At 36.2% G+C, this 12,602-nt stretch overlaps 1 protein-coding gene across 10 annotated transcripts in view; it reads left to right on the top strand.

Annotated features, from left to right (window-relative positions):
* Positions 1 to 10,570, top strand: part of KCNMA1 (potassium calcium-activated channel subfamily M alpha 1) — a 421,854-nt gene extending 411,284 nt beyond the window's left edge. For 3 of the 10 annotated variants that reach the window (XM_053948612.1, XM_053948610.1, XM_053948611.1), the window contains 3 exons: positions 1,342 to 1,566; positions 3,694 to 3,722; positions 9,381 to 10,570. In XM_053948612.1, the coding sequence (XP_053804587.1) occupies positions 1,342 to 1,566; positions 3,694 to 3,722; positions 9,381 to 9,532 (406 nt within the window). In that variant the 3' untranslated portion in view covers positions 9,533 to 10,570. Of the gene's footprint in view, positions 1 to 1,341; positions 1,567 to 3,693; positions 3,723 to 9,377 lie in introns of all 10 variants that reach the window. The other 7 variants (XM_053948619.1, XM_053948617.1, XM_053948615.1 and 4 more) reach the window with 3 other exon arrangements.
* Positions 10,571 to 12,602: the final 2,032 nt, after the last annotated feature.

Genomic DNA, 12,602 nt, shown 5'->3' with positions numbered 1-12,602 from the left:
GTCTAAGCATAATTTCTTCCAGTAAATGGAAACCCTTCTCTTGGTAGACTACATTTTTACTTCAGTAGCACCAAGCCTGACCTTAGTGCTTTAAATAGAGCAGACACATTTCCATCTTTGCAAACTGAAGGCCATTTAGCAGCTTGCTTGAAATGTGTCTTAATTAACTGCTTCCTAGAAATACACACACAGACCCATACCAGAAGTATCACAAATCTACCATCTGTTACTGTTTCATGCTCTACAGAAAGCATAATTATTGGGTGAACATGGCAATAAACAGCACTGCAGCCCACCAAAGCAGCTTCTTCTGTAAGAATTTGAACAAATTGGGTTGAAAAATTGAGTTGCAGTTTAGATTTACACTGTAGTTGCTAGACTTGGGATTATTTGTTGAATTAATAAGGGACTTCTGTCCCTGAAGGAGCTAGGCAGATTTTTTTATGAGCATTGCATTAATTTGAAAAGAAGTCATGAGCTTCGTGTTCAATTTTTACTCCTTTCTTGCTTGGACAGAAAATGCCAATTGCCTTGCTCAAGTCTGTTTTTCACATGCATGAAAAAATTTAGCAGCTGCTCTATAAGTCCTTCATACCCTAAAAGGCCATTAGGTGAAGGTGAGGATTCTTGAAATTGAGGAAGTTTTTATTTCAGGCCTGGGATTTATGCTGAGCAATGTTGGATTCTCAGATGTGCAGATTTCTCTTTATAGATGCTCTTTGAGGCCATGAATGTACATGTGGAGTGAATGAACAAAATTAACCTTGCTACAGAGTTATTGATGTATTTTCCTTAACTTGTTTCAACTACAGTCACAATCCAAACCAATAATTATATCCCTTGTTCTATTGACTGCATTTAAATATTTAATAACTATGTAAATATGTATTTAAATGTTATATGTATTTAAATAAGCTGCATGTAAAATCCTCCTCTCTCTGCTTTTCAGCCATTCTTTTAAATACCATTTGTGGTGGATATGTTACTGGTTTTTGTCAACATATAACTATATTTGCTAGAATCATTGCATTATGATTCAGCCAGAGAAAGGAGCATGATTTTGTATGGTGGTTTCTCTGAAATTTCATTATGTGATTCACTTGAAGAACATCATTCTCAGGCATTATGTCTGTCTGACAGAAAACATTAAAAAAATGACAGCTGACTTAAAAAGGTCCAAAAACAATAGCGGGAATTTTGTGAGCTAAAATTAGGTACAAACAGAAATGGAAAAATTGGGCTAAGTGTTCCTGAGCTCAACAAATCTAGAAGAAATTTTTTAGTATGAATCTAAACCTATTTTCTTTTTCTTACTTTTTTTCTTTCTTCCTTCCTTTCCAGTTATGTTATCACAAACCCACCATATGAATTTGAGCTTGTGCCGACGGACTTGATCTTCTGTCTGATGCAATTTGACCACAACGCTGGCCAGTCCCGAGCCAGCCTTTCTCATTCCTCCCATTCCTCCTACTCTTCCAGCAAGAAGAGCTCATCAGTTCACTCTATCCCATCAACAGCAAACCGACCGAACCGCACCAAGAGCAGGGATTCCCGGGACAAACAGAAGTATGTGCAGGAAGATAGACTTTGATATGTGTACCTACTCCCACTGTGTGTGAAACTTGCATTCACCACCCATTCTCCCCAGTTAATGTTTCCAGCAGTAATGTTCCCTGTTTTCCCATGGAGTTCTCCCTTTTTGTACACATATTTTGCATATGTATGACAGTGTGCATGTGATTGTCATTTTTATTTCACCACCATAAAACCCTTAAGCACAACAGCAACAAAGCAGACGGACCAAAAGTTATTTATGATGCTAGGGGAGAATAAAAAAGGAATTCCAAACCCATAGGCACACTCAAAACATAAATAACTCACTGCAGTTACTTTACATATCCAAAAATGGAGTATATTTAACGTGAACACTTGCTCTTGATGTCAGAGTTACACAAAGAAAGTCATTTAGTGCAGAAGTGTTGATGTATGTTGCAGTAGGTTTTTTTAATACTCATATTTACAGGAGCTCATACATTTATTTGAAGCTAACAAAACTCTCCTATTGAAAAAAAAACAGAACAAAAACCATGCCAAAAAAAAAAAAAAAAAAGAAAATCCCTGCTGATTTTTCACTCTCAAAGCTTATATTATATAGGGCTTACACTCCTTGTATAGATTATTGCTAGACATCTGCTTTATACCAAAGCAATATCAGGGACTTTTCTGCTTGTTTAAGAACTTTCTCTAAAGTATTAGTCTTTTGGAGATGGTGTATTTTCCCTTTAACACTGAAATTGTCGGGGCATGAAGTTTTACAACTCCAATGGTTTAATTTAAGTTTAGAAAGAGTCTAATTGCATATTAAATTATTATTCTGTCTATTTATATTGCCACATGAATAGCTATATTTTCTTTCACTTTTGACATTTGGGATAAAAAGCCATATGTATCATAAATATTGGATGTAAGTCATTAAAAACTGCCTTCTTGGGACTTTTATGTCTTTAAAAGGTGAATTAGTCACCTTATGTACAGAATAAATAATGCTCAGAAAAGAGCAAGCATTTTTCTATGCTTACATATCAGATCTCAAGGGACTTTGTTCCTTTCCCCAGATGGTAGTTTAACTTTTCAAAGTTAGTGTTGGTATAAATCTTCCAACAGAGTCCTAATATGTGAAGAAGCTCCAGAAATCTTGCTGCATGTTCTACCTGTTTTTTTTTTTCAACAGGTGCATGCCAGTAGGCAGGAATATGGGAAGGCAACTGAGTGCCTTTAAATCTCTCCCATTTGGGGAGAAAAGGTGCTGTGCCCCAGACTGTTAATGAGGAGAACAAGAGGGCTGGGTTGGAAATATTCACAGTGCTGAGGCGTCGTGTTCCATGCACTTGCCAGAATTTAGTTCTTGCAAATTGTCACCAACAACACATGTAGCCAAAAAAAGTTGTGGCAGGGAACTAAATAAAGAAGTGGAAAGGAACCTGCCCTAGACAGCCATAGGAATGATGCTTCAGGCTTGCTTTTACTTTTTTTTTTTTTCTTGTTTTAAACTTTAGAAGCCAATGTATATTTTGAAATATACAGCTAGCTCTAGGTTTACAGAGGGTTTCCGAGGGTAGGGAGGGCAGAAACACATACCCTCTTCCCTGGCTATCCAGCAAGAAAGCATGCAGACAGAAAAAAATATTTAGGTTTGGAATGATTAGCATTGTAACTGCCAACCCAATCAAGGTGCTTTTATGGTTAGTTTTGTCTTCTACCTTCCCCTTCCCCAAGCATGATAATTTTGAAGATTTGCTTGCTGTGTGAATTGACAATAAAGCCAAGCACTTTTACTGACAAAACCTGGAACCATGTAAGTGGGCTACAGAGAAGTGGGCCACTGTGCAGTGCTAAGCATAATGATTGGAATACAGTCTATATGTGTGAGTGTGCATTCCAACGCAGCTGTAAGTCCAATCAGTGAAATACATTGCAAATTATGGCTGCACCCCTACAAATGAGACTATTACAGTTGCTCTTCATCATAAAGAAAAATTCATGTGTTCCTTTTTGCAAAGAAAGTTGAAAGTTATCATGTTTTGCCCTCAGAATATTTATTGCAACAAGGATGTGCCAGTTAAAGTGCTCAACCAGAAATATGACAGTTTAAAAGCATTGTAAAACTTACATAGCTTACTTCTTTTTCTAAAGTGCAACAAGGATGAATAGAATGGGCCAAGGTATGAAAATTAATGGTTCTGCATGACCTAGCAACTGCTGTGGGTTTCCCTCTATAACTTTGTCCTTGTGAAAACTTGTGAAATTAAAAAAAAATAGTTACAAACTTTATTCAGTTATTGGTTTGTTTGTTTGGTTGATTGTTTTGTTGGTTTTCTTTTGCCTTTTTTTTCCCACCAAACCAGAGGTAAAACTGGCTGCTGCTGCTGCTGCTGCTGCTGCTACTGTTTCTCAACCCTGTTTTGTTTTTTTATCTTCTCATCTGCTTGCCTTTCTAATTGCACGTGTCCTTTTGTAAACACCCAGGTTCCTGCTCAATGAAGATGCCTGTCGTGGTGCAGACATTACTTTAATTTCCCATTCCTCATTCCAGTTTCTTTCCTACCTTTCCCTCCTTAGTCTCTTATTCCCCATGTATGTACATGAGCATCTTTTTATGTCAGCAGAATTGATTGAAGATAGTTGAGAGCAGTTACACATTTTGGAAGAATGTTAATGGCTTTGACACCAAAATGCTTTTCCATTAATGTTTTATCTGTTTTCCATTTAGCGGAGAAAGGAAGGGTGTTAATATGAAGGCACTTGTCACATGCAACATAATGATTTTTATCCAAAAAAATAGTATTTGTATAACAGTGCAGCTCAAATAGAAAAATATAAACAGCATACATTAGAGAAGTAACTTGCTTACTTTGTGAACAGCAGAAGAGGAATATCTAATATGGGTGCAAATCTGAATTCTTCAAATTACATTGAAGTCTACTCCACCTCTGTCCTCTATCCTGAAGTTAGAATTCTAAAACTTTTGACTTTTAGTAGTATTGCGTACAATTTCCACTGCTGACTATAGTCAGATTGATCAAATAGTTTATTATAATGATGAAGGTTTTTCTGATATGGATATACTAATGGAGGTTGGGCATTATAAGCAGAGAAATGCTTAAATCAACGTTATGTTGGTGTTTATATTGAAAAGTAAGAGCAAATCTCCTGTTTTATCCCAGGTCAGACAACCATAGTAGAATGGTTAGTTCTTGAAAGTGAAGAAGTATCACCAATGTCAGGAGGTCATGTTTTAGGTTTTTAAATGAAGGTACTGCCATTTATATCAGTCCCAGCATGGTTTCGGCATTGGAAAACAAGTCCTTAGTGAGCTTAAGTGTTGACACAAAACCATGTCTAGCAAACCTGCAGGTTATTGGTGAGGGCTTCTATTGACCTAAACAGAGAGAATCAGACATTTTCCAGTGAAACTCCCATTGTCAAAACTAAGAATTTTGGTAGTTTAAACAATAAAAAATCAAGAACAAGTCCAGAACATTGTCACAAAACTTTAGTTGCCCTGGAGCAAAGTAAAGTTTTTCATAGAAAAAATAGTTTATTCTTTCTTTCCCTGAAAATTTCTTGCTGCCTGCTACATGTAAAATATTCATCTGCCAAACAAAGAATTGCTGAGTAGGTGGGTGGAGAAACTTTCATTACTTTTCTTTCTCATGCAGGAACAAATTACATGGAAAACTTTTCAGCTTAGTTATGAACAAGATGGTTACATGCAGGGAGGAGACACACAAACACATACATGCAAACAAATTTGAAACTGCAAGTGTCACAGAAGACAAAAAAATTCATGTTTTAAACAGTTGAAAGGTAACCTGGGATTATGGTGAGAATACAAATATAGTAAAACCTTTGTCTTATGTTTGGGTAGTATTTTCTTTGCCTCTGCTTAGAAGAGAGGGTGTTTCACAGTGACATTTGCTCTAAGTTGCTACTCAGTTCAAAATTAATGATAGAAATTTTAAAGCACCAGTACAATAAATCTGTTGGAGAGAATTGCTGCAATCTGATACAAGTTGAAGAAAACTGTATTTTGATCTTTTTACTTTGATTATTTTTATCCTTTTTTTATGCTACGGGGAAGAGTGTTATACTAAAATTAATTAATTAATTAATTGATTTTTATTTATTTGCAATAAGAGCATTAGGCCTTTTGAATCTTCATGGATGCACTGATGCTGATAGCTCATTACAAACATAGATGTTTGAGAGGAAAGTAAGTGTTTCCTGCTTTCTGATGCATTCAGTTACTTAGCTGTTCCAACATCTCTTAGGTGATGCTGTCAAAAAGAAGCCTGTCAAATAGCGTAGGAAGATCAGGGACTTTTTTAGCAGCTCCTAAAAAATAAAATAAAAAACCATGCCTCATGTCACTATAATGTAGAAACATTTCTGGTAAGGATCAATATGCATATTCCAAAAGGGAGAGAAACAGACTCAATGTGACAGAGAACTTAAAAATGCTTGGTGACTATAGCAATATATAAAGACTTTTAAAAGGGGGTTTCTGAACTGTTCTCAAGGAAAGAGTAAATATTAAAGATAAAAATCTGTGCTAAGACTCTGGAAGACATACCAAAATCAGACTGTAAGCATAGGATAAAAGACTGAAAATTGTGTAGGGGCTTCAAGAAGGACATTTAGTGATTGGGAGCAGAATATCATAGTGGCCAGGAGTAAAGATCAGGAGTGCTAAGCTCACATTTCAAAGGTAAGTAAAGAGGTCAATGAGTTTGCACAGGAGATTCATTGTTATGTGGTCAAAGATAATTTTAACAGAGGAGAGGAACAGGAAAGGTATAAAGCTGGATCTAAGCATTGTGTGCTGGAGAATGATGATGCTTGGGTCAAGGTTTCAGCACTGGCAAAAAGAAATCTGAACAGCAAAAGACATAAAAATCTACCCACTTCTACATTTATTATTAATGTTCTGTATGTATTACTTGCCAGGTAAAGGCAAAAAGAGACTGGGTAGTTTCTTTTTAAAGAACAGCTCCCTATATAGGAGTTCTGTTGTAAATTTAACACATAAATAAATAGCTTATTTTGAAAATTTTAGGGAAAGCAGGGTATTTTGAGGTGCTTTACACTGGCTGCTGAGAAACACAGCACATTTCTGATTCTTAGCAATCACACAAGTCTCCCCTTAGTTGCTACAACATTGAATTAACTTGCACAAAGTTCTGTTTGTAAGGAAAGTTTTTGCACCATGTGTTAAAAAAAGAAGGTAGCAATGAAAGTTCACGGTGCTTAACTTGCCTCAAAATCATTTTAAACACAAACCATTAGAAAACTGTTAGTTTGAAATTGTTTATGTGATCTCACAAGGCTTTTAAAACATGATAACCATCACACTTTACACCTCTCTGAAAGGTTAGTTTAATCGTAGATCACATAAAATTGGTTTCCACAAATGCATAATGGTTCATGTGTCACACTTGAACTAAATGGTTTTTTAAATGGAGCTGAAATTATTTTGATGTGTACACATTCCCAGACTACTTTTTCCTACAACCTTTCTTAAACTGGCCCCCATCAGGAATCATTCCCTTAAAGTCTCATTAATAATTCAGATGTTCTGATTACTTTAAAAGATCTATGGAATTGAGGCTTTTTTTTTTTTTTTAACTGCTTGACAAAAAGATAAATGAATGTAGAAAGAAACGGTAGGAGTCTGGCAAGCTGTAGATCATCTCTGAACAGATTGTAACTTTATCATTCTGTCAGGAAGAATAATTTAAAGCACTTAATCAGTTAGCTTCAGTGTGCAGGATGTAACATTATGAATTCCTATCGTCCAATCTGTTCAAATCAAAGGGAACTTAATTATAATAGGTGAGAGAGAGGGAGATGGGAGATTGAACATCATTCAGACTCAAGCATCTTTAAGGGGGCAGGGAATTAGTCTGGTCACAAATGAGTAGGTTATTTTTAAACACAAGTGAAAAGCATTTTAGAAAAGGACAAGAAAAACAATACAGTAGTTCCACTTCCCTTCAGTAATAAGCCACTAATAAGTAATACAATTTCTGGGTTTGATCTAATTTTTGAAAATGTGTAAGAACACATAGCAAAGGTTTTAATGGGGAATGGGGGTTTGGCTTGTAAATTCTAAAAATACATATAAAGTGTAAGTGGTTTAATTTTTTATTCATGAAAGTGACTGAAAGTCCAGTAATTCTGGAAATTAAGCTACTTCTTGAGACTCCAAAGGTCTTTGTTTATTTTTGTGCACTTATGTCCAGGTATTTGTTCTCTATTCTTCTCAGTCTTTCAATTTCTTTTCTCTCCTTTACCTCCTGAGCTTTTTGCTCAGTCTTTGGGTTTCTAAGGTGAATTTCGCTTTGCTAATTTTAAATAATTTATGTATTAGAAACTGAGCATTCCTTCCGCTCCTGTCCTGATTCCAGATAGTGTGGCATTTCAGGGGTTAGAAAAGTAGCAGTTTATATTATGTAAGTGAGGCACTAAAGCTTCTGCAGCATTTTGGATTCCCTATTGGAATGAGAAGTAGTGCATATGTGTTAGAGTAGCAGCTCTGGTGCAACACACTTTGAACCTTGTAATAATAAAACGCCCAGAACCATAAGTGTCCACTGCTCTGCCCACTCACCTCTGGAATCTGGGGAAGGAGGAAAAAAAATGGAGACAGAACTCTGTTCACAAATGCTTGTCAAGGCACGAGTGCACCTAATGGCCATTAGCCCCACTCTAGATCAGGAGTTCCCAAGTCTTGGAATAAAGTTATCTTGTAAGGTTGCATACCTGTCATTGAGAAATTACAGCAGAAATTGCTTTCTAAAGGGTTTAAGGATTATTTTTTTTTTTCCTTTTGTGAATTTTTGAAGCTTTTGTCCATACCTGCAATGGAGCAGTGCAACATAGTGGTTACAATGATGAACAGCTGGGAAAGGGCTGCAATGCTGCAGCCTCTCAGCACCCTCCCATATTGCTCCCAGCCCACCTTAAAGCCACACCATAAAATTCCTTCTGTGTTAATGGAAACAGGCATTGCTCAAGGATAGAAAAGAAAGAGCTCCCTCTCTAATTTTTGTTTAAATCCTTACTTCCTTTGCCTTGCTGTCACCTATCACGACTGATCCATTCAGGATTAGCTGGACCCCTACCACAGTCACCTGCAGTGTCTGCTGTGTTCCTCACCCCATTTTAAACCCTAGAGTTCAGTGGTGCACCAGCACCTGTGTTTCAGAATAGGGTTATAATGCCCACCCTGTGCAGCAAGGCTGCTGTCCAGCAGCAGGAATACAAGTTCTGTTTATTCTAACACCGACTGCAGAAAGTTCTTTATGTTCTCCTGCATGATTTCTGGGCCAGCAGTAGCCACCACCCCAAGGCTGAAATGGTTCAGAGAAGTCTCTGACTCTTAAGGAGCTCCTCTGTGTATAGACTCACATGCTCTTTTCTGTATTACCCTTATCCCAGCTGCTCTCCTTGGCTTCTTAGTTTAGACTTTGATTTGTATCATTTTTTTTCAATAAATGAATCACCTGAGCATGGGCACAAGAAAAGAGCTCTCTTACATCCAACAAGCCAACTAGCATATTGGCAGTTTTCTTTAGCTTCATTAGCAAATCTGCAAGCGTCATCCTCCTTTCATAACAGTGTTTTCAGATGTATTAATCTAATGCACTGTACTGCTAGTAATTAGTCAAAGTCACCTTCTATTGATCTCTTTTTTCTATAAACTTTACTGATTGCTCCCTTTTTCTTTTTTTTAATGTTTCTGTGTATGTGTGCTTCACTAATTAACACTTTCATTTTTCCCTCCTTATTTTGTCTCTACCTATTTTGCTCCTTAGCAGAAAAGAAATGGTTTACAGATGAGCCGGATAATGCCTATCCCAGAAACATTCAAATCAAGCCCATGAGCACTCACATGGCCAATCAGATCAATCAATATAAATCGACAAGCAGCTTGATACCACCAATACGAGAAGTTGAAGATGAATGTTGACTCCTTCGAAGCCAGAACTATTTTTATAAAGCCTGACAAACTTCATGAATGGTGATGTGACATTTATTCCTCTTACTTGCTGAACCACTGATGGAGAAGTTAAGAAGGGCACGCTTAATGGGAAAATAAAGTAGACAGATCTTTGTTTGTCTGCCTTTAATATTGCTTCCACGTATTTTGGAAATTATTTCATTTATAAATGAACATAATCAAAACTAGTCATATATAGCCTCTAGCATTTTAAATTATTTTTATTTATTAGAAAAAATATATTTTTTCTTTTTTTTTTTCATTGTTAAGTATTTTCCCTTAAAAAAAGGCATATGTGGCCAGACTCCTAAGAATTAAAAAATATCAACAAACCCTCAGTCTTTGGCTTAAAGGAGAATGATGGTCACAGTTATAAGGATATGTAATTAAGAGAGACAAAAGATATATTTGCAAAAAGAAAAAAAAAGGTCCAACTTGTATTTTAGTAAATCAAAAAAAAAAAAAAAAAAAAAGAAGAAAAAAAACCTACACTTCACCAAAATGTTTCTTTATTGGAAGGTGTGTATTTTGTTCAGCATTGACACCAGCTCTTAATAAATTGAACTTATTTATTTTCAGAGTTGAAAGTCATATTTTTATACATGTAACATTCTTCTGAAATATTCTTTGTTTTGTTAACATATATAGATCATCTTGACTACCAGTTGTGTGAAGGTGCAGTAACCCCCCACACTGTGCCCTGCCCCTTCTCACGATGGCACTCCCAGCACCCTCGGGAACGCGCTGTGACATAGGCACAGGGAATGTCACCACCCCAGCCAAGGGCCATGGGCTTAAGGGGCACTTACTAGAAATGGCAAATCTGGCAATTGCACTTCACTTCCCATTAGCCATCAGCAGTTACTAATTTCAGGAAGGCAAGCTTGGCAATACTTCTTCTTTTGCCATTATTACAGTGATTTAATCCAGAGTGCATAAAATAGTGCATACAAGCATCAGTTATAAACCATCTCATCTACCACATTTTGTTACTTCCTTACTTCACAAGTGCTGATGGTCTTTCATTGGCCTGAGGTGGTACAAATTCTTCCTGATATGTATAGAGATTTAGCTCCAGATCCTTGCACTTTGGTGAAAGCTCGTACCCTAGTAAAGGGCACACTGAATCTCCTTTTGATTAATTCAGATCAAGATAAAACTGGTTTAGCTTCAGCTCCACAAACTCACAACATGCTGTCCTCAGTTAATTCCTACAATAAGCAGCATCATATTTTAGCAGTTGTTTTTCTGTTTTTTTTTTTTTTTTTCTTTTATTTATTTTTACTTTGCTGGGACACCACACACAAAAGTACAGTAATAACCAAATAAAAATAATAAAAGTGATGAATGTATTTATTATGATAACATGCAAAAGGCCTTTGATGGGTGCCTTTTGTGTCAGCAGTTTCACAAAGTTGCCAACAAGCTTTATAACCATCAGAAAAAAATGTGATGTTTCATATCTGTGCTGCAGTATCTACCCACCCAAGCATTCATGTTCTAAATGATTTAGTTACTCTCTCTATCTCAAATAAGCAACATCTGACACAATTGTGTGGAAACAAAAAAAAAAAAAAAAAAAAAAAGGAAAGGCTGTGATAGTAGGGAAACAAAAACTAAAACCACAAAATCAGTCATCAGGAAAAGCAGATTTTCATTGTGCAAGTTAACTTTAGGCTTTGTAATTTTGCAGAATTGTTAAACACCACAATTAAACATACTGTGGTATTTTTATCATTAGAGAAATATCAGTGAATCAAACAAATGCAAAGCAGATGACGAATTTATTGTGAAAACAATGATGTCCACTATGTAATCCAACATTTAAGCCAAACTATCTCAGCTTTAATGTTTGTCCACTGGCTGCAGTACAAGTATAACCATACTAAAACCTAATAGGCTTTATTCTGGAGTGACTTCTTGGACTGTGACTATTTTGTTGTTACATTTTGTAGAATAGCTATTTAAAGACAATAATGAGAATTGTTAATACAGTATCTGTAAATTGGATTGTTTAAAATATTTCACTCTCCTACAGAGTAACAAAATAATACAAGAATTTTTCATTATTATTTAGATGCATGTTTAATGCATTTCACAGTCCCCAAAAGAGAAGATAATTCCAGTGAGTTCTTCCGACATATGCCGCTTCAGCTAGTGACACGTTATAATTTACATCCAGTTTCTGCATTGGGTCATGTTAAGCCTTTTCTTTGAAGTCAGTGCTCCTTTTTCATTTATGAACTGTATTCATATTACAACTAGAATGAAAAAAGCTGGTCATGAGTACAGGAGAACACAGTAGAAACTTGTGTTCAACCTCATGAAATACATATGAATTTTAATTTCTTTTTCCTGAGAAGACTGGTGTTTACTATAGGGGAATAGAACATTATATCATATCTTATAATGCACAGTGCCACTTCTGGCATTTTGGCACTTCTGAACATTCACTGGATAAAACAGACTAATGAATCAAATACAGCACCCCTACATTGCTAAGGTCTGTGTGTGTCTCTGTCCAGTTCAACTGTCACACCCCAAAATCTCCTGCTATTGTTTATAAATAAAGGACAAGACCTGAACACACTCATGAGCTCTTCTGGCACAGAGAGCTCCATATGCAATGGTTGATAGAATGACACCCATAGAAGCAAACAACACAGAGAGAAACAGGTGGAGTTATGGGTATACATTTCCTATTTACAGAAAAGCTAAAATCAGTGATATTTTCTTACTCCTTTTTGATAATTTTGATAATCAGAGATGGAGGACTGGTGTCTGGAAATTAGATAGAGGAACAGATAGAAAACCTGTTGGAATCTTTGGTATTCAGCCATTAAAAATTACAATAAGGCCAGCACCAATAAATGGATATATGAAGTTACATCAAAGCTGGGGAAAGGCTGGGAAAGGGACCTGAGCGACAGCTGACAGACCACAAGATGACTGATACAGAAATAAGTTCTTGGTCATTATCAATATCTTTTATCCCTGTCTCAGAATGCAAAGATTAAAAAAAAAAATGTGGGGAGGATTT

The sequence above is a fragment of the Vidua chalybeata genome, chromosome 8, assembly GCF_026979565.1.
Source record: "Vidua chalybeata isolate OUT-0048 chromosome 8, bVidCha1 merged haplotype, whole genome shotgun sequence".
Classification (NCBI taxonomy): domain Eukaryota; kingdom Metazoa; phylum Chordata; class Aves; order Passeriformes; family Viduidae; genus Vidua; species Vidua chalybeata.
This window is presented reverse-complemented; position numbering and strand designations above follow the sequence as displayed.